Source organism: Diplotaxodon limnothrissa, linkage group LG7 (genome assembly GCF_057381915.1).
Source record: "Diplotaxodon limnothrissa isolate DT_005_m linkage group LG7, D_limnothrissa_male_GT1.1, whole genome shotgun sequence".
NCBI classification, from domain to species: domain Eukaryota; kingdom Metazoa; phylum Chordata; class Actinopteri; order Cichliformes; family Cichlidae; genus Diplotaxodon; species Diplotaxodon limnothrissa.
The window spans coordinates 8157377-8180411 of record NC_140602.1 but is presented as its reverse complement, the minus strand read 5'-3'; the positions used below and the strand labels follow the sequence as shown (position 1 = coordinate 8180411).

General features: G+C 39.2%; 1 protein-coding gene across 3 annotated transcripts; it reads left to right on the top strand.

The window, feature by feature from the left end:
• The first annotated feature begins 1283 nt into the window (after positions 1-1283).
• Positions 1284-13730, top strand: kras (KRas proto-oncogene, GTPase). 3 transcript variants are annotated; one of them, XM_085359090.1, is made up of 6 exons: positions 1284-1522; positions 3690-3807; positions 4515-4693; positions 6848-7007; positions 9399-9514; positions 11280-13730. In XM_085359090.1, exons 2-6 carry the CDS (start codon positions 3697-3699, stop codon positions 11395-11397), a joined length of 684 nt encoding a protein of 227 aa, XP_085215216.1. In that variant the 5' UTR covers positions 1284-1522; positions 3690-3696; the 3' UTR covers positions 11398-13730. The 3 variants fall into 3 exon arrangements, with proteins under 3 accessions (XP_085215216.1, XP_085215213.1, XP_085215215.1); XM_085359087.1 differs by having other exon boundaries at positions 9399-9522; positions 11281-11342; XM_085359089.1 differs by lacking the exon at positions 9399-9514 and having other exon boundaries at positions 11281-13730.
• Positions 13731-23035: the final 9305 nt, after the last annotated feature.

The following is a 23035-nucleotide window of genomic DNA, read 5'->3' as shown; positions in this document are numbered from 1 at the left end:
TTATTCTCTTCCCCCTCCTGCCCCCCCCCCCTCTTTCTTAAATAGATAACTATCATATCTGATATCATATCTCACAGTACAATAATATTGAATGGGTTGCATTGTTGTATTTTGTCATGTTTCTCAGGTCTTTGTCTGAATTTCTACGAACATTATTGCTAAGGATTGTCTTATTGCATTGGAGTCACACTGGGTTAAATATGTACACTTGGGTTTTAAGGGGTATTTATTATTTTCTTCTTTTTTTTGGGTTGTATGGAAGCCCCAAACGCAATTTCATTGTTCTTGACAATGACAATAAATAAATAAATACTAAAATTAAAGTAATGAAAAAGTGATTAAAAATTGAAAAAGTGATTCAGATATTCTCAATTTACACATTTGTTTTACAGATGATCTCTAAATCCAGCAGCACATGGAATTGAGAGCTCAATAGTGCCCTCTAGCGTGTCTGTTGTACAATGTGAAAGCAATGCATTGGGTTTTAAAAACAACGTCATATTATTTTACGGTACAAGAACGTATTATGTTTGCTGCATGTTATTTATTTAATGTTATTAGTATAAGGTCCCAGACAGAATCCACTAAAAACAACCTTTCTGGTACAATGGGCAATAATCCTCATGACTAAAAGAGAAAACAAAACAAAACAAGAAACAAACAAAACATGCTATATGCTGTTCTTTCCTTTTATCCTTAAACATAAGTTTGGGTTTTGTGTCCGTCTTTTGTTACGAACGCCTGCACATGCAGTGCGCAGGAGGAACCCTTGTGAACACGTAGGAAAACTGACAAGGGATTGCCAAATCATTTTCCTGCCTGGGAATGACGTCCGTCCTGCACATTCCAGTTATATTTAGAGCCTATAAATAAGCTCGTGGAGTGCCCCCTAGGCTTTGTTGACTGCAGGCAGCAGCAGTCAGAGCACAAGTCCTACAAATTGTGACCTTTGTGGGTATATCAATGAAATCATTAATCATTTCAATCATTAAAGTATTGATATGAACCTCTCACTCTGGTTAAAAAATAATAATTTTAAAAACATACATATGTGAATTAAAAAAGACAGGTAACATCTCCACTACTAGTAGAATAATCAGTGCTTATATAAATCTAGTCATAAATGAAAACTGTGTAAAAGAGCCGCAATGCGCACACAAATGACAAAGTACAGTGTATTACAACTCATATTGCGACACATACACACATCGAGAGATAAATGCCCCAGACCGGTTGAAATCCTGCTATGGTTTATGGGTAAAAGTACGCCTGGTATCCGCCCATATACGCGTAAAGCAGGCCAGACGGAGCAGCTAGGCCGGGGCGCTGGATCAAATGGAAAGTTCAGTCGATTAATTTGCTCACTTTTTCGCATGTTCTCTCTTGCTTGTGAACCGACGACAGATCAACTTAAATGCGGGGGTTTTGGTGAGAAATAGGAAATGCAGAGATCGTGTGAAACGAGAGGAATATCAGCTTGACTCGGTCGCTACTTCGGACGCGGAACTCCACTCAGTAAAAGGTAAAACAAATGGAGGAGATTATTACATGTTGGGCCCCCTTTCCTTTTTTTTTTTTGTAGTGCTTGTCGAAACATTGTTTTCACTAATGTAGTTAGTCGGTCACCGTGCCCGCTATCTAAACACTAAACAACACCGCTATAGTGGTATTATTCATTTTCGGTTTTTTGAACTTAACTACGCCCAATTGTTAACCTACCGTCTGGCCCTGCAACGCAGACCTGTGAGCTAGCTTACCAATGGCGGCTTCAAAATCTGGCACCCTTCCCCTTTGAATGAATGATAACGAGTGTGTCGGGGTAGGCGGTGCAGCCAGTGCTCCTTTTAATGAATTACATTTTTATAATACGTTAAGTTAGCTGATGTGGTCTCATGGTGAGTTTACTTTCGAGGCTGTTGGCGAGCTCCAATGCTAAGCTTGCTAGCAGCACAGCAGCCCGGTGCTCAGACGGTTTCACACAGCCTTTATGGTAACCCTGTAGTCGCAAAGCGGTGAATTTAAATCAAAATCCCTGTTGACTTTTAAGTATGCTACTGATGCTTCTACCTGTTGAAGCATGATAGGTGGTCTTTCATTGAAAAGCTAAATCACGTAGCCGGCTAACCGTTCCAAACTAGCATAACGATATGTTTGCTAATAAATATCGACAAGTCTTCTTGTGAAATAGGTGATATTTTTTTTTTCTCCCGCAGTGATATTCAGTTCAGTGGGTTTTTTTTCTTCTTCTTCCTCTATTGGGAATGTCCTTGATTTCAGGAATGTCAACATAAAGTTGGATGCACTGCATGCCATTAATGGGTTCAGTTTAAGGCAAGCTACAGCCACGAGTGGCACACTCCTATCTTAAGGAAATAAGGTTTCCATCGACCTTCCACAGCTTCAAAACTTTGCCACAGTTTGAAGCAGATATCATTCACTGTATTAAAAAATTAAAAAAAAGAATCTCAATCCTTAAAACGCAAATTATATTTTCTTACTGGAGTACAAGAGCTAAATTCCTTATTTTTAAATTGTTTGTTGCTTGACAGCTTGCTGTATTCATTCATTTTCCACTTTCACTGACTAGTATGCTGCAAAGTGACAGCATAGACATAGAGACGTGAAAGCCATGTGGCACACTCAGAGGAATCTCCATTGACACTGGAATTGGTCTTGTCTGTTCAGGTTAAAGATGAGGTTGTTTCTTTACAGATGGCATCCTCATCAATGACATGTGTAAATCACTTAGTGTGTAGATGAAATAATGGGGGACAATTTTATAAAGAAAAGTGTTGTGAGCACAAACTAGTTTATTAGTAGTTGGGCAAATGCATAGCATTCTAGACATAGCAATAATATTTAGTGGCACTCCTCCCTGACTGCAGGCTCAGCTGAGCTTTCTGTGCTGTAGCCTCTGAAAAGACCAGCAACTACTATTGATGTGTTCCGCTCCACACAGCAGACAGACAGCAGAGACCCTCCCAGTTGCCTGTCAATTTTGGAGCCTTAATGTAATGTCATGGATTTCTGCCTGGGGTTGGCGTCTGTTGTGGAGCTGTCACTCAGAAAACACTACTGAATTTAGACATTTAATTATATATACGCATAATCTCATCTTTATGCATTATATTTCACGTTTGATGTTTCTGACAATTTTCAGAGACAGCAATTTCAATTGATTATTTAAAGAATATTTGATAATATAGCAGCTTTTTGTGAATCCATTTGGGTTTTTTCTGTTTATACCCTCCATTTGCATACAAACACATGCAGATTAACCATCTATTGTGTTTGTGGCAAGCTTCTTCTACAAGCCTCTTGGTTAATACTAAAATGGGCATTTTCTCTGTGAAAAGCAAACTAAACTTGGTGTGAAATCTAATTTCCCAGTGATTCAGGTGTGTTATTAAACAAATAGCTGAGGGCGAGTTGAGTTACTCACTGGAAGTGGTGTTCATATATTAATATCTTCTCATTCTGCCAGTCCTGAGTGTGCAGATTTCCAGTAAACAAACGGGTTGTTGTACAGAAATGACAATGTTTGAATGCGATTAGATTGTAAAATTGTTTTAAGTGGAAAATGCACGAGGCATTGATTGTGCACCAGATAAACTAATACTTTCCATTTGACTTTCACTGAAGATAATCATATAATGAGATTGTATTTTTGTTTTTTTTTTAACTTGCAGGTGAATCATGACAGAATATAAACTGGTTGTGGTGGGAGCTGGTGGCGTTGGCAAAAGCGCACTTACCATTCAGCTCATCCAGAATCACTTCGTGGATGAATATGACCCCACCATTGAGGTAAAGGAAAAATATAGAATGTTTCTGTTCCTGTGTCTTTGTGTATGTGTCGACATATGAAAGGGGGCAGCACAAGTTGTAAGTCCTGTTTTTATATATATATATATGTGTATATATTCACAAAAATGAGTTGCAACAGGTTTTACTGGTTTAAGCTTTAAAGAGAGACTCCAAACAGGTTTTCTAGAACTTTCAATGGATGTCTTCCTGCCCGAGCTCTCAAAAGGCCAGTGATCAAACTAAGTCCCATCATGATTTCAATCAATTATTGATTTGTTGCTGGAGGTTAGACCATTGATATAGATTAAATAGAAGATGGCATCCAAAGGTATGGCTGTTCACTGGAGCAAAGAGTAATTATTTGTGTTAGATGGGATTGAGTGTAGTTATCAGTGTAATAAAAAGCTGGAGTACGTCGACACGGTAGAAATGAGCTCATTGTAATATGAGGTCTGCTGAAAAATGAAGTGCCCTACTGGTGTAGTGAACAGAAGATGCCCTGTGGTATCTTTTATTGAAATCATCTCATAACTTTAAGTATCGTAATTATTAGATTAAAAATGCGATATCATCGGTAAATCACACTCAGCCAACACATTTAGAGTAACTTAAAATCTATTTAAAAATTATTAAATAAGCTATCATCTCATTGTATTACATCTCTTAAAACCACTAAATTCCAGGATTCTCATGTGTTTTGCTTCCAGGACTCTTACAGAAAGCAGGTAGTCATTGACGGAGAGACATGTCTACTGGACATCCTGGACACAGCAGGTCAGGAGGAGTACAGCGCCATGAGGGATCAATACATGAGGACAGGGGAGGGTTTCCTCTGTGTCTTTGCCATCAACAATACCAAGTCCTTTGAAGACATTCACCACTATAGGTGAGCTAGGGGAGAAATTGCCTCATGTCTTTGTAACCAGTATGTAGTAGTTTACTTAAAACTAAGAAATAACATGCTGTATTTTGAAGTCACTAAAGTGTATATATAAAAATGTATATTTTTTATATATATGGGGTGCAATGATACGCAAAATTCACGGTTTGGTTCGATACTTTGGTGTCACGGTTCGATATTTTTTCGATACAAAAAATGTTCATGCCTTTTTAATTTTTAATTTATTAAAATTATAAATGTATATTTTAACTCAAAAGTACAGTTTTTAAATTTAATGTTGCTGAAACAACAAAATAAAAAAAATAAATCTATCTGATCGAGAAATCACTCATCTTTGGAAAAGAGAGTTTATTACAGAGAAATGGCTCTTTCCAAAATAAAAGCTATACTATAGCCTTCTTCTGGGGTATATTCTCAGCAGCATATTAAACATATCAGGTCCCCATAAGGAGAATCATGTGCTAAAGGCTGTCTAAATGACTCGGCTAAAGTTTGTAGCATGCTTGCTTGTTTTTTTTCTGCTTCCACTTGTCTTTGCACTAGGATGATGTCGGTGTAAATGTGCAGTCATATTCGTTGTTCCCACTAGTGCTGTCAGCGTTAATCTTGTTAAAATGACATTAACACCATAACGCGTCAAATCTCCGTTAACAAGTTACCGCGGATCGCTCCGTGCGTGGGGCTGGACGGCGTCAACACGTAAACGGCTAACTGCGCTAACGCACTAGTTCCCACAAATTGAGCATTGCGTGGCACATCCGACATTAGGGGTGGGGGAAACAAATCGATACTGTGTAGTATCGTGATATTTTGTTTGCTAATAATGTATCGATACAGGGACAGCAGAAATCGATATTTTGTTACAAAAAAAGTTTTTGTGCTCTGACTTCAGAGCATGTTGATCAGCTCCTTTTTCTGAGCAAGAATCCTGACATTCCTTCACTGTCCAAATGTGTTTAACTTTTTTTTGGCAGCAATAAACATGATAGTTTACTTATTTTAATTTAAGACATGTTTTTTTTTTTAAATTAAGTTTAAAACTTTTTTTATTTAATGTAAAATTATATTTTGTTTTAATTTACTTTCAAATTCTTCAGTTGCTGAATGGGGTGCATAGTTTTCACAAATTGCATAGTTCAGAATAGCTATAATTGTACCAGATGGTTGCATTCAGTTAAGTTGGACTAGACTGTAATACAAACCGTTCAGTTTGTCAACAATAAAACTGACTGAAATGAGAGAAAGACTGAGTGCGAGACTTTGATATTAGATAAAATGAATATTGATAAAGTTTACCTTTATGTACAGAATCTAACTATTGCAAAATATTTTAAAAAATTGCAATAATATCGTATCGTGGGATGTATGGTGATTCCCACCTCTATCCGACATACTGTTTTACTTTTGTCCATGACGCGCTTACCATCAGGGTCATGCTTCACATGAAAACCAAGATAGTTCCAAACGCCAGATCTGAATGAGGGTGGGGGAGGTTCAATTTCGGGTAGCATTGAGGCAGTTGCCATGTTGCAAGGAGCTTAGCTTCTGTCTTGCTAGCTTGCGCTGCGCTCAGTGGATCTGCACTCGACAGTGCAGCCTAGGCGGGGTAGTCGAACACAGATCCACTGAGCGCTCAACACAGACAGCATCGTCAGAAGAAGAGTTGATAAAATAAATAAATGTTTTATTGTTCAATACATATGCGTACCGAACCGAAAGCACTGTATCGAACGGTTCAATATCGATACCAGTATCATTGCTATTTATTTATTTAGTTTTATTTTTTTTTTTACTGTAGCAACCCCCCCGCCCCCAACTTACTGATATACTAAAATATTGTAAATATATGGGATCTTCTATTAAAATGTACAAAAACACTGTAGGAATTACAACTACAGCAGAATATGTGTATCAGTGTTCTGTAAGGGGCTGAGCTTAAGTCATTAATGTTCTTGTTTCTGAAAACTACAGCAACACTTGCAGTTTATAGAAAGTCATTCTGTACACTACAAGTGTTTTGTGTGTTCAGTGTGGTTTGTTTGTACAGTGTTTTCTAACATCGTATTACGTAGCCAATGGAGTACTACACAAGTAAAATGAAACTAAAACTGCAATTCTGTTCTGGCTGTGAATGTGTAGAGAACAGATTAAGCGGGTGAAGGACTCTGAGGACGTCCCCATGGTGCTGGTGGGGAACAAGTGTGACCTCCCGTCCCGGACAGTGGACACAAAGCAGGCTCAGGACTTAGCACGTAGCTACGGCATTCCCTTTATTGAGACCTCAGCCAAAACCAGACAGGTGAGAATCCCAACAACAGACTGAGTGTTGTCCTCAAGACTCAAAGTGGCTCATTTGTCAACTCTGTCACTAAACTGTTGTGGGATTGAACTGGAGGTATGGAGAGCATGTTAAATGGTGTGGAGGTGCATGTGGTCTCAGGGTTATTGGTCGTTTTGTCATTTCCATAAATGTTCCTTTCGTATCAAATTGTTTTTTCAGAAAAGGTAAGCTAATGGTAATTTTGGTAACACAGCTGGATGATTTTGGGAAATGGATCACAAGAATGTGATTGTATCATGAGGGATTATTGATTTGTGTTGCTATCTCTGTTGGTCCCTTTTTTTTTTTTTTTTTTTTTTTTTTTTTTTCTTAAATGATTATCTTGCTTGAAATTGTCTCAGGTAACACGCTGTGCATCATTAAATCTTTTTTGGTTAATTTAAATTTAATGGGTGACAATGTAATCATTGCATGCTGCTTTGTCACGGATATGTGAATTAAATCATTATTAGCCCACCTGCAAAGGATCCTGCTTTATAAATAATCAGCAAATCGGTGTCAGGGACTCTGCATGAAAGGGCAAAGTGTCGGAAATTAATCAGAGGGTTAATGATTCTGCTTACTGGTTGCTGTGTCTGGGGTTTTGGAAGATTTTGCTGTGATATCAGTGGTGTGTGTGTTGTGGGCATGGCTTTAGGTAGCAGACTGGCTATTGGAGTGATCTGTAAGTGCATTTTAGTGTTCTCTGATCTGGGGTGAATCATAGTTCCTTTTGGTGCAGGGAAGTTCAGTGTCCACACAGTGCTGCTTCTATTAGAACCGGAACTATTACATTTATTTGAAGCCACTCATGGCTACTCTTAAATAATTTAATCTTCTCTGGAAATGCACGATGGGCACAATATACAATTTTTAAATGATACCAAACAAATACTGTTACCACTCGCCCACTGCAAGCTTGGAAGGTGTCTGTTTTTAAAACGGCATACAGTTTTGGAACTTGCACACGTTACATGAATAACGAAGGAGGTTTTGGACACACCAACACAGTCCTCGCTCACGACTTACCCTGCTTGCCGCATTTGTCATCTTGAAAAATAAAGTTCTAGAGAAGCATTTAAGCTTGTTCTGCTGGAAGTAATGGTAACTCCATTTCAGATTCCCAAATGCATCTGCTAAAAATGAGATTTTCACTGAATCATCTAAAATTGGCTGTGGTGCAGAGGCCAGAGGGGATAATTGGCTAAATTAAAATCTGGTGGCTTGAGCTTTGCTGCTTTTTTTTTTTTTTTTTTTTTTTTTTTTTAATAAATATGCAATTTAAAAAAAAAAAAAAGCAAATATATTCGTATTGTGACATTTTTATTATGACTGTAAAGTTTAACTGCGTCTTACATAGTTGTAAAGGTATCATATTCATAACAATCTGTCCACAAGCAGATATAAAACCACAAGCTAAAGCAAAGAGAGCCGCCTTGTCTTAGTCCTCACTACAGTAGATGTCTCAGGGATCTTATTTACCATCACAGAACACTTGCATACATGTACTCAGAAGGTGAAAATAAGAGCAGCCACACTGGTAATCAAAATTCTGAACCACTCCTGCACCATATTACACCTCTCCACTGTCTGTTTACAGTTGTGGTCAGAAGTTTACACAAACTCAACAAATTCTGCCAAGAAGGGTGGTCAGCAATCCAGCCAGAACTATGCCAGAAGCGTGTTGATGGCTGGTGTCTGGTTGAGGTGCAACTCAAGAAGGGACATTTAGCCAAATATTAGTGGGGGCGTGTCTTTGTATTTGAGCCTGTGTGGATTAGATAAAACTAAAATGAACTCAAAGCTCAAGCTTAAAGATGTATGCTGTACAATCAATTGAAAGAAAAAAATAATGGCCCAAAATTATCAGGACATTCATGCCCATGATAAGTGAATTAAAACTTCTGACTACAACTGTATACATATACTCAATGCGTTGCACTTGTTTTGGACTGATGTAGCTGAATACACTGCTTCTGTCAGTTTCAATGTGGATGGAAAAGTAAGGAGACTACAGTGCATCATTGCTTAATAGTAGTCAGGTCAGGCAACATACTGAATCAAAGTATTTGTTTTCTGAATGACTTAATATTTATTTCCTCTCCTTAAAAACACTCAAATTATCTTTTTAAAGATATGGAAGGGGGGGGGGGGGGAAATCAACATTTATATTCATCCATATCCCAAGATTTTGAAATAAAGTGTTATGCAGAGGATTAGGCAGGGCAAACTTTGCAAGTAGACCTGCACCGCCAGTTTGCTTTACTCCTTCGTATTTGTAGTTTGTAACAAATGCATCCAAATAGTATGTCCTCCCCCCTCCTCCTGTGTATTCCTCAACATTGAGGAAAGTTGTGTTTCATACTGCAGAGAGTGGAAGATGCCTTTTACACTCTGGTACGGGAGATCAGGCTGTACCGGGTCAATAAGATCAGCAAGGAAGAAAAGACTCCGCGCTGTGTCAAGCTTAAAAAGTGTGTTGTGATGTGAAGGGGTAAGTGTATGCAGCCGCACACCCACCAGCTCTGCGTGTGTGTTGTTAGTGGGAATTGTGGTGAAGGAAATGGAAGAAGACACTCAGTGAGGAGCTGGTGCTTCACATGTTCTCAAAGCTAACCTGCTGGTTTCTATTGGGGCTGTGGTGTGAGTCTAACATGAGGCTGAGGCAGCTGATGATTCCTGTCCTTTCAGTGTTTCTGTGTATCATGGTTGATTTTATTGAGTTTGTTTTCACACTGGATTGGTTTACTGAGCCTAAAGAACTTTGATCTATGCAAGCTAGTCTACTTTCACACTGGTGGACATTTGCATTATGCCTTCCTCATATAGGGGTGGGGATTTTTTTTTTCTCCCCTTATTTCCATTATGAATGATGACTGTGCTTATTGAGAGATGTCAGAAAAATTGAACGCTGTAAGTAGAAAAAGCACGACTGAAGTAACAGTCTGCATAGAGTGAGAAATGTTACAAAAAAACCCAAACAAGTGCCTACCTTATTGCTCAACTCGAGCATAAAAACTAACACAGCACCAGGTTTGGGTTTGTTTTCCGACTGTAAAGCTGGGAGTCTGTTTTCTGTCCTGTTTTAATCCAAACACGACTACTGAAATACATTTTCCTATAATGAAAGAAACCTTCTTTCTGCACTTTGGCAGCCAGACCTTTTCCTTTTAGTCAACCTGGAAAGGGGTCTGCACTTGTGTTCACACAGTCAGATTTCCAGGCTAACCGTTCCTAGATTCAGACTACCAGTGTGAAAGTGTCCTAATGGGCTGAAATCAGCATGAACAATGGGGTTTTTGGGCTGGTTTAGCCATCATGTGTGATTAGAGGATGTTACTGCAAACATTGGACTGAATCATTTGCTGGAATGTGTTTCTGCGAAGGATGCGCTTTGAGAAAATGGCAGAGATGTGTCGTCAACAAATTGTGTGCGTGTGGTTTTAAGGCAATTTTTCCTGCTGATATAAATCCCTTCTTCTTTACTCTGTTTTGTTTTCCTGCTGTCTTTGTCAAAACCTTAAATTGGCCTCAGGCTCTTTACTCTACTGCTCCTTACAGATTATTGTCACATTTACACACCGTTCAAAATGTTCATCACACATTTACGTCAGTGTGCCATTAAAACGACACTTGCTGCATTTCCATGGAGCCTGTTACTCACCAATAATCTGAATAGGATCTTTGTGAGAGAATAAAAGCCTAATTTAAATACCTCTGTCAGAATAAATTGGTGTATTTATATAAAAACAAAACAAAGTTTTATTACCCGTTTAACTCTTTTTTTATTATTTTTTTATTTTATTTTTTAAAAGGGCTCATTTAAATTTGTTTATTCATTGCTTGTGAGAGCACTTTTCCCAGCGGTGCATCTTTTCCACTGGAACTATATTTTATGAATACTTCAGGTACATACATTTTAAATCCTGTACTGGTGCCAGACTGTGCTGATGACATTGAGAAATGAAGCCCATGTAACTGCAGCCACTGTCTTTGATGTCAGTGGAAGCACCACTGACTTTTATTCTGAAACACACATTTTATTCAGCATGTCCTAAATGGTTCGAATCGGATTGATCCCCCGAATTGTCTCATTTACAGAATGTACACTTAATCAGAAAACGGTGTATTTAAAATGGACAGACTTTTTATTTGGAGATTTTGATTCACTTTTAGTAGACAAGTTTACACAGTGCAGTCATGAACAAAGCTTCTTAACTCTAACGGTGCACACTCTCTGCTTGTTTTCCAGGGTGTCGACGATGCCTTTTACACGTTAGTGCGAGAAATCCGGAAGCATAAGGAGAAGATGAGCAAGGAGGGCAAAAAGAAGAAAAAGAAGTCCAAGACAAAGTGTACAATTATGTGAATAATGATTCCCTTTTAAGACAAAAAAATGCAACTATGTTGAACAGTTCAAGTAATACATTTTGTACATTACACTAAATTATTAGCCTATTTCTCCATACCCACACAATACTAAACCTGAACTGAATTTTCTGCCTTTTCTTTTTTTTTTTTCTCTTCTTATTTGCTTCTTTGGACACCAATAAGCTTCATTTTCAGTTTAGTGCCAGTTGCCCACAATATGGGTTCAAGAGCCTGATGAATTTAGGATTGTTATTTTTTTAAAATGATAATGCTGATTTGGAGCATTTTACAGAGCTGGGAGCCAATTGCATTGCAAATTATGTTTAACAAATTATTCATTAAACCGTGAGTTAATTTTCTCTTTGCTTGAAAGGTCATGTTCTCTAATGACCTTTTTAAAAGTATGGGATGCCAAAGAATGAATTTTCATCCCGCTCACGTAGACAATATGGATATGAAGAAAGGACCAACAGTCAGCCAGATGAGATCCAATCCCAGCCCCCGTGTTTTGTCCCCGTCTCTAACGACCTCTAGGTATGACTTAGCTATGCCACTGATAAGTATGCATGCAAACTCCTACTCATCTCTGAATGTTTTAACACCTTCATTAGTTATTAATTTGTCTTTTCTTAGTACTGTGTGTTCTTGCCATGAGGTGAGAGAGATTTTTTTTTTCCTTTTTGCATGAATTATGTCCTAGAAGACATGGGTAAACTGCCTCTGGTCGATGGATTAAACGAAGCCAGCGATAAAGAAGTCTGACTCGGTTGGACATAGTCTAGTTTTTCAGGTTTTTTTGAAAGTAGTTTTTTGCTTTTGTGAGAAATAAATCTGCCTTTTTTTTTTCTTTTTTTTTTAAAGCAGAAATTCTAAGCAAGATATATATTTGAACCCATTTTTGTCTTAATAAGATGGGACTAGCAGCCACATTATGAGGGTCATTTTGTGTTGCCTTTTTTGACTTCAGTTAAAAGTTTCCTGCTTTTCTTTAGGCTAAGATTTGACTGTAGGATTGTTTTGATTCATCCTGACAAATAATCATTTCATCAATATATGCTCAAAAACAGCTGTTAACAGCTGTCCTCCTCCTTGTGGACTTCGTATTTGACCGTAATGTTTAGGTTCACTGCATAATTTAAGGTTTGTCCAGCAGCAGAACATAAGAGGCCACGGAGGTGTCTTGCGCACTAACTTCTTTGCTTGTGAGCAGCTAGAAAGCAGAACGAATCCTTTACGCAGCTGTCAAGAATATTTGTCTTGGTGTGGAGTCAGAGGTTGTTCAAAATGTTGTCCAAATAAATTTTCAGATTTTGTTTAGCTTTTCGAAGAGGGTTTTGTTTTTTTTCTTTCTTCCCTTCTCTCTCCTACTCCTTGGATTCTTTTGCTTGAGTGTTGAAATTGTTTGTTGGCTTGCCTTTCAACAAAAATGATTGTCCAGCAAAATAATTTTTCTTCTTTTTTTTTTTTCTCTCATAAAATGTGTTTAGCGTGGCGATGCAACTGGAACGGATGTTTGTAAATGAGGCAATAATTGCCATAAAATTGGTTCTTAGATTAAATCGTCTGACTTTATTACAAAAATAATAAAAAGTCCAGTTTCCTTCTGGGGTCAACCCCAATTTCACCATTTTCCATTGTATTTACAAACTGCTCATCTGGGTTTTTTAAATTTGCCTTTTATCTTTGCATTAGGTGCTACATATAGATGTTGGAAGAGCCGAAACATCATTTATTTTTCCCCCGTGTACTCTAGAGATACACAAAATGCTCTTCTAGGGGAGCGTTGTTATTCCCACAAAAAGTGATGTTTTGCTTTCAGGATTAATGGATTTTGACCCAGTTTATTATTACCTCTTTTGCTTTCTTTTTTTCTTTTTCTTTCATGAAGTAGATGATAACTGTTGATGCAATTTTTAATTATGGAACCCTCCTGCCCACAATACTGTTTCACAAGTAGTTTTACTGTAATGTTTGAAATGTTCCTCTTCCTTTTAATGGGTGCCAACAGCTGATTTCTGAAATGTATCATTTATACCTGGATCGTATTTTAACAACCTTTGTATAGTTGTGATAATGAGAGGTGCATATTTTGTAAATTGTGCTTCATTTCATTTGTGTCTACATGAATGTTGCTTTAATGGAGTTTCGCTCCGCTCTCTGTATGTGAACAGCGAGTGTGACTGGGGTCCAGGTTTAGGGAAGTGAATGAATGACCACTTTACATCATACCTGTGGTGGGCAATGTAGAGTGGTGATCTAATCTCAAATGAGTCTATTTTGCCATAAATCTCACCACTCCTATTTAATGTGTAATAAAGAACAAAGTAAAGAGGAACCCAACTATTTTTTTTTTTTTTTTTTTTTTTTTTTTTTTTGTTTCCTTCATAATGTTTTTCCTCCTCTTCAATTTGAATGATCTGATTAGTTTTTTTTCCATCACAGCACAACGAACGGCTGGAGAATAGGAGAATGTAACTGCAGTATTGACACAAATTTGCAGTGATTAAAAATAGGATCTCATTTTGTTCTTCTGATATTTGAAGACTTCGCCAGTCTTCCCAGTAGATGGCACTGTTCACTCAGTTTGAAAAGTATTACAGATGACAAGGAGCAGCTCTGAAGGCGCATTTCTCCATCTGCTCGCACTTGCTGTAGAGTCAGCCGTGTTCTACCTGGTACATTTTAAAGAATATAAAAGCACTAAATATACTCAAGTCACAGCACAAATATTTACTTTTATTCATTTTGAAAATCATGGACAGGCATTTATGACAAGAATTAACCTCATGTACTGTCATCAGGTTCATTGCGTGCATGAATTAAGTTGATATATTTTAATATGTATAAACAAAAACATGCCAGTTTCATTAGGCCATGATGCACAGTTCTAACAAAGCAAAAGCTCCACACTTGAGGTTTTATTTGGGAGTCAGTCCAGAGTCCTGATTTGGTAAGAAAGCTCAGCTTTAAATATACACACGATCACATTTGTCTTGTATCCTTTCTTTGAAATAGCTTGATCTTATTCTCCAGGTTTAACATAATGAGCTCTTAATGTTATTTCATCTGAATGAAACCGGTTCAGTGCAGGCACCTTGACAGGAATCTAATTTTAACTAATTATGTTTGCAAAGTCCAAACAGTTGGTTAAAACCTATTTTAGCTCATTAAATTTGCTAAATCTAAGTATTAAGAATTAGCATTGAATGGTGAATACATTTGCTATTTTTCTGAATGGGACAACATCTATTATCTCTTAAGGCTCGTTACATGTTTATAGTATTCATATTGTTACATACAGATCCAAGTTTTTATACAGTGAAAAGCTGAGAGTTGTGATGAACTCTGATATAGTGATGTTAAAACATGCAGAGCTATTAATCAAAGAGACTTTAAAAATATTTTAATATCTGGTCCTGTCCTGTGTCCACATGTGACCTTACATCAGATGTGTTTCTTTCAGTCAACATTAGCGTTTCATTTATTCTTTTTCATTTGTACTTTTATGCTCCACCCCTCTAACTCTGACTAGATTTAAATGTATTTTTTAAAAGCATCCAAATCTTATTTACAGCTGTTCAGTACTGACAGAAAACCGCTCCAGAGGTAATCCTTAACTTTGAATGAGAAACCAAGGGTGTTTTTCAGTGTAGCATCAGAATACTAATACCAGGCTTTAAACTTGAAAGAAACTGTTCTTTTATATTAATGTGCAAATTTTTGGCTTTCACTTTTTGCATGTCTTTGGAGCTTCAATTTGTGTGTTTTTCTCTCAAAAGCAAGATGCTGAACATCTTTCTGTTACATTCTGACCTTTCTTACAATCAAAGCAACACTCAGGGTTATTGAAATATATACATACAAAGACTAATGGATAATAATGTAGAAAACGTGGCTGTTATGGTCATTTTGTACTCTACAGTCTTTCTCTTTAACTCTAGAGTATTTTCATTACTATACCTTAGTGCAGTCTATTTTATCTCCTTTCCTTTTAAGCCAGCTATCTTCTGATTGGCTGTCTCAGTGACATCACAAAGACCCAAAAGTAGAGAAAAATGATCCGAAACAGACTGTTTAGAGAAGTCTGAAACCTGGTCTGGGACTCACAGGAATTCCTTGTACTTGCTGACCTTATTCAAGATGAGGATCCTCCATTGCACTATTGTTTGCACATTGCTTTGTTAGGCACACCTGTTCACTTGCTCGTTAATGCAAATATCTAATCTACACATGGCAGCAGCTCAAAGGCGTGAGGACATTGCCAAGACGACCTGCTGAAGTTCAAACTCAGCATCAGAATGGGGAACAAAGGTGATTTAAGTGACTAAACGTGGCATAACGGTTGGCGCCAGACAGGCTGGTCTTCTCTGGGATTTATGGAATGTACCTGCGACAGTTACAGAATTTCCTGATCTAGTTATTGTGGAAGATGATCCCTCCTTGTTGTAGCAGAGACCGACACTCTCCTTTCATATTTGCCCTTACTATTGGTTTTAACTCCATGTAGAAAACAGTGCAGAAGGCTGTTTTTAAATCTAATTGGCTGGGTGAAGTTTTGAGCACGTGTTTAAAAATTAATCAAGTACAGATAAATTCAGCTTCATTTACCATCACCTTAAATGCTGTAATCATAATTTCCAAATTAGCCACGGCCCTGTTTAAACATTTCTGTCATTGGCAGTGTATGCCTTGTGATTTTGACATACTGCATCCATGCAAGGAGTTTTAGACGTCAGCATGCTGCTGCATTTGCATAGTTTTATAGAAAGTCCCTTCCTACCAGCCCTTATTTACTGCTACAGTGACAGAAGTTGTCCTCTGGCTTCAACACGCAGGATTGTGTGTTGGAAAACGAGCTTGTTTAGTCATATTCTGTGAAGGGAGATGTCATGTAGCATCAAAGATGAGATATTTTCCCTTGCAGATTTTCAAGAAATAAATGCCAGCTAGATCATGCCCAGAGACAGTATACAAGCTTCAAAAGGACAGGCCTGTGTATGTGTCATATGCCGACAATGCTGGGGTAATTGGCTGCAAAACAATGGTTGGTGTCGAGGCAACCTGTATAGATATATCCTGCTCTGTATTACAGTCTATTAGCCAAAACTGTTTGTGACACTAAAGTTGTAATTATCATTTATGAATTCTTTTTATGCTCTTAACCAATTATAAATGAAAAATAAACGAGCGGCTTAAGCTGTTTTTGTTTGAATAGCCTATTTGATTGCTCGGTTTTCCTTTGTAATTATTCTGCATTGGATATGCCAAATAGCTTGTTTCAAAGGAAGTTAAGTTGTTTTCAAACTGTTGCTGTGAACAATAAACTATGTTACCATATTGTGACAAGCTCCATTACTCTGTCTTCCTAAACAATGGGGCTACGGTGCCTGCCACATACCAGCCAAGAGTGAAAAAGAGAGGAGATCTAATGAATTATGCAGAGAGAGCTTTCTCTCAGCCTGACGGTCTGAAACCAGCCTGGAGAAAATTGTAAGAGAAGTACAAGTCAGTTCAGCCATCACAAATCCCCCTCCCCTTCCCCCCAGGGACTGTCAAGGCCAAGGCCTGTCAGTCAAGCACCGTCTTCCTAAACTGTAATCTGGGGACAGCACCGAGAAGCCTGCAGGTCCGATAAAGCGCCGAAAAGATGCCCCAGAAACCAATCCACGATTCTCTCGGCTCTCGTCAGCGAGAAGGTTGGGCTGGAAAAAGACACAGCAAATGTTCTTAAATTGCTAACATCAAGCTTCAGACTGGGTCCACGCGCAAACCACACAGCCCAAAGCTGGCAATTTCATCTACCCACTTGCCATGTGCAGGAGAAAGCTGGGTGGCAATCACTACTCCTGACCCCCGCGAGCGTGTGCGAAGAAGGGTGAATTCACAATCATCTGACCGTCCAACCCTCTGCCTTGTTAGTGCGGCGAGTAAGAGAATTTTCTTTTTTATTTTAATGAAGCGTGGCTTCCCTCCCTGGTAGGCAGCTGAATGCGGGGCTGCAAGAGCACAGTCTGGTAATGAGAGGCCAGAAGGTTTAGGTGTCTTCACACTGCAGCACATAGAAGAGACTTAATACAGACGTGTTTTCAGCAGCTCAGGAGGAAGCGGAGAGCTGGATGAATATTCATGGAGCGGTGATGAATTGTGTTGCCTACAGCATCGTGCCACTTTGAAAGCCCTCATGCTGCTTCTTTTATCACAGAAGGTCCTTGGCACTAAACCTCATGGGCCACAGCACAGCGCTTCAGCATCCAACTACCAATTATCATCTGAGATCATTAACTTGTTATGTTGACACAAACACTGCAATTTCAGATGCCCCTCTATATTCAAATGACCCTATTCATGAGGAGTGGCTGACTGAGTTGATTGGATTTTTTTCTTGCATGCATCGCAATCAGTCAACAAGTGATGTTTGGACACAAAATTAATGAACAGCGTACAATGCTTTGAACTGTGGGCATGCTGTGTTCCAAGATGGATAAACAAGCCTCATAATATCTTAGAGTATGCATCAGTACCAATTGATGCTATAATGGCACGATGTTGAATGCTTGCTGCTAGAAGTGCACAAAGCATATTCTCCATGTAATGACGGCAAAGGCACAAGGCAGAAAGATAAAGGGATAGAAGGACAGAGGCGAAAAGGGTGGCAGGGTGGAGGGCGTGGGGATTGAGCAGCGTCATGTTCAGCAGCCCCCAGACGGGTGATTCATACCAGCTTCATCACTGGCAACAGACAGGACATCCAGGCCTTTATTACTACCATCCATCACCATCACTTCATCAATCTAAGCTCCTGTGAGCCAGCTCTCCAACTAGTCCCCAAACACCCATCCCAACATGCTGCTGGACAGAGATTTACACCCACCCACTAACATCCTCTGCCTCTGACTTTAACACAGACACACAAAACAAAAGAGATGAGCTTCTATGTCAACTTCAGTCTCTCTCTCTCTCTCTCTCACACACACACACACACACACACACACACACACACACACACACACACACACACACACACACACACAAAGACAGAACGACAGAGAGTTTGGAAAGGCCATTCTGCATGGTGTGAAGCTGTTTCCCTTAGGGCCTCTGACTGACAGGCTATCTTGCACTGTGAAAGCCACTTACACTTCAGCCACATCATGCCACCTGCTGCTGCTGCTGCTGACCAGAGTGTCAGAGAGGCATATCATAATGGATGTACTACACAGTGGGAGAATCGTTAAATCATTCCCACTGCTCCCACCATTAAGGAAAATGTACAAACCTTCTCATATATGCAGTATAAAACACAGACTAAATACTTTTAAAGTCAAAAGTCAAAAGTCTAAATCCACAATGCCTATATCTCAGTTCCATCCACCCTGAAGACTTAAAGGAGGTATTAACTGTCTCTGGCAACTTGTTGACAGCAAAACAGGTGGCCAGAAAATTGATTAACATGTGGTGAGAAGTAATTAAACTGTATTCATATGGCTACACTTGCATCACTCTAATCATGCTTGTATCTATTCAATGAGTGAAAGTTCACCATTGATTATCATTGCAGTTTTATTCTGGTCTCCAACAACCCGTCTTCTTTTAGCTGGTAAATGCTCCATTATGTTCACCAACTTTGTCTCTCTTTCATTTGACTCATACTGTGGGATTTTCGAATTGCTGAATACGGCTTCTAGCTGAGTCTTAATGAAAGCGGTGATAAATGCATTTAACACACACACAATTTTTTTTAAAAGCACATATTATTTTGCTATGATTCACTTGAATGTGGTTCAAAACAAACTGGAGCCCCAAAACTTTCCAAAGAGTTTAACCAACTCTTCTGTGACAGTCAGGCTCAACATAAATTTAACGTAATAAGCTTTAGTTGAATCAAATTGTCCACGTGCCCATGGAAATGCGCCAGTCTGCAACATGCGGCGCGAGAGATGTGTCACTGGTTCTTCGCAAATTGGCAAATTGGCAAAATGATAATGCCCAAGATTAGGCTTGAAAAAGAAAGATTTCCTCTCTCTTTATGTTGTTAAAATGTCCCATGATTAGGAATTTGTTTTGTTTGCAGTTTGCACTTTTGCTGGAAAACATTCTCATGAGAATAAATCACTGCTGAATTAGTGTTGCAGAGAGGAATGCTCAGTCCATGAGACTGTGTTTTCAGTTTGTGAAGGGGATTTAAAGGACACAAAGAAAACCAATCACTTTTGTACACTGTGACATATTGATTTATGGCCGCTATTATACACTCCAGTGCCTATTCCGTATATATCTATATACATAGATGGTTGAAATAGTATATGATGTGGCACAGATGGCATCATTAGAGAGTATAATAGCCAGCCTGTGCGAGATACATAAATTTCTTGTCCAGGGAAATATTTCCCTACTTCTAAGGCTATTGATCTGTACCTTGGTGCCTTTAATTTATGTGGGAGAAAAAAATGTTTTTTTTTCCTTGGCTTTTTGAGATGGAGTTTTTTCCCCCTTCATTTAATATACGATCCATTACTTGAGCAAAAAACTGGTTTCGGGGGGTAACAAAGTTTTTCAGAGCTGTTTACTTGCTTGACCACATGGTGGTAAGTGATGGCAGGGGAGAGAGGGGAGGAAAGGAAGGGGCCTAACAGAGGGAGAGATGGGAAGACACTTAATGTAAGTGTCCATCAGCGTAGGGATGTTTGGGCAATGGTGGTTTCCGTGGTGACAAAGTGAACAGCAAATAGACTAAGAAAGAGACATTTTGTGCTTTTTAGGGGCATGATCTGGTTTTACAAATATCTCCTTGAGTGCTTTATTGAGATGCATTCGGTGTTTTGTTCACACTCTGGTAGCATGTGTGTGTGTCTATGTGTGTGTGTGTGCGCGTGTGTGCGCGTGTGTGAGAGATCCTTGTGTGCACGCGTGTGGGTTTGTATGCATCAGGATGCAGAATATTACATTCACACCCTCACACGCAGATATAAATAGGCAAGCCAGAATACAGGGGGAAGTGAATAATAATTTGTTTCACTGGCAGCTATTCAAACTTACAGTCTGTCAAAGTAGCGTTATGCAGAGCAAGCAGAATGCTAGCAAATATTTGGAGAGCACTGCAATAAATTCAATCTGCAACTTATCTTTTGCTTATGCAGGGAGAGATTTAATTTAAGGCAAATTAGAGATCATGACACAAATGATATTGTTTCATCCCTTATCTGCCTTTTCTTTGTGATCACTAGCTGTCCAGTGATCACGTTCGTGTGACAAATGAGTAAAAGTTTTTGACCTGCTTTGCTTATCAGCTACAATGTGTGTGTGCGCGCGTGCGTGCGTGCGTGCGTGCGTGTGTGTGTGGCAGTGTTATCTCTTTCTCATTCAAGTCATGTCACAGGCCAGACACTCTCTCATTGTCAGGAGAGGCTTTCATCCGCTGACTTCAGATGTGCCTGTCATCCAGTCCAATTATACAGAGAGAAATAGGTATTGTTACACTCTGGGGATTGATTCAAGACAAAATAGAAAAGTGAAGAGAAGACTACACAGTCATCTGCGGCCATGCGCCACTTGCTGAGAGTCACACACACACACGCAATCTTTTGCTTGCGCACACAGATTAAAAATCACATGGACGAACAGCTTCAATATCTCAGTGATAACAAATCCTTACAAGGTAACGCGGCCCCACTTCTGCCTACTGTGGAAAGTGGCTGGCAGGTAGGTTACAGTAATTTGAAATGGTGAAGGATCAAGTGGTGCACCTTCACCTCAGCCTCACTGTCAGGGTGATAGACCTTCTTTTTATGGAGATAACTGCGGGTTGATGGAGCAGCTGAGCAATACTGGGCTTATGACGACTTCAACCTGCTGCTGGGATCAGTTCAGAGCCACTCAGGCATCAGTCAACACCGCTGTCATCGCACCACCTTCTGCATTTTCTTTTCCGCTCTTTTGGTTTTTCCCTTCTCTCTCATACAAAACCAGAATGGATGTCAAGAACCACCACTTACCTCCAGCCACTCATGGGGAACAGCTTCAGTTTATGTAATACCACCCTGCCATTGCACTTATATGATGCTCTACTGCTATCTTAGTAATCATTGAGCATTCAGAAACTTTAGAGAGCAGCTACAGTGGTTAAAATTGTGGAGATACTGTGTCAATGCCGGTTCTCGAAAAGTTTGCTGCCACACTTTCAAACCTCGTGCTGCAATCTCAGAATGGGAAATGGCTAAGAAGCTGATGAGTAGTTGAGCCTTGCTTATATGATCCATTTACCTCTTCCATCATTGCATTAAGTTTGTCACATGTATCCTTGTTTATACACAAGAGTTATGACAGCTCAAGATGGCAGACGTCTCAGTTTAGACAATCCCCTTATGTGTAGTCAACCCTGCGTCTCAGCCGAGCCTCCAGTGTCCTCGCTCCTGAATCAGATTCACTGATGTGGAACGCAGTTGGCTGAGATGCTGGAGGGCATGGGGAGAAGGGATTTGCTCCTTGGCTAAGTCTTTTTTTGTGCAGATTTCTGGAGCAACAAGAGGAGATTTAAATTTATATATCTATATAGCCACACATACACATCCACACATCTGTTTTCCTGCCATCAATCTCCCACACCAACCCAGGTTGTTTTGAAAGTGATAAATTTAGCCATTTAATATCCATAATTAATAATTTATTATACGCAACGCGCCACAGATTTACACTAGGTAGTATTTTATCCAGGTAATAGTTGTATCCTTCAAGGTCATTCTGAATGTTTGTCATTATTCTTTCTAAGCTAATTTCAATGAAGCTTTTCAGTAACCTGCCTTTGATATAACTAAATGGCACTATGAGTAGAAAATAAAAGACACACTTTTTCAGTCTCTCTCCTATTTCAGCAAGAAAATAGGAGAGAGACTGGTTTAATTTTAGTAGTTTTTTTGGTGTATTTTTAAAAGAACTGGCAGCCCTCCACATGGAGCATTTAGCACAGTAAGTAATGCCTTAAAAATCCCCATAGAAAGATTCTGAGGAATCAGCATGTGCTATTGTTGGTCTCACACGTAAAGTAACAACAGTTATAATTTGGTTGAGCCGTTGCAAAGCAACTAGTCAAAAGTTGGCCGATAAAACATCAACAAAGGAAACTCTCCCTGATGTACAAAACTGGCTGTGTGGACTTTTTTTTGTTGTGAATAAATGTAAGTGAACCAAGTTATCTTGCTGTCATCCCCCTCCTCTCTCCCTCCCTACGCCTGTCTTTCTCCTCTCTGTGTGTCTCTGAAATACACACACATACTCTCTCGCACAAAGGAGGGAAAGTGTCACTATGGAAACAAGGAGGCGAGATTCTAAAAGCTACCTCTTGAGACGAGAGTTAAGACAACAAAAAGGAGTCCACTGTGTGAGTGGCAGAAAAGCAACAATATACACAGCAGCTATACCTCTCCTTCCTGTGAATGTCCTCATCAAGTTGCTTTGCCAGCCCTTTTATCTTTATCCCTCTGGTTTTTTGGGTTTTTTTACCTTTACGAGACTGTGCAGGTTCGTATACTCACACGTTCATGTATTTTCAGTATACTCTTCTACATGTCTGAGCACAGCGCTGTGCCTGCAGTAAAATGCATGTGGCTCTGAGGACAATATGTGTGTGGGGCTTGGGGTGT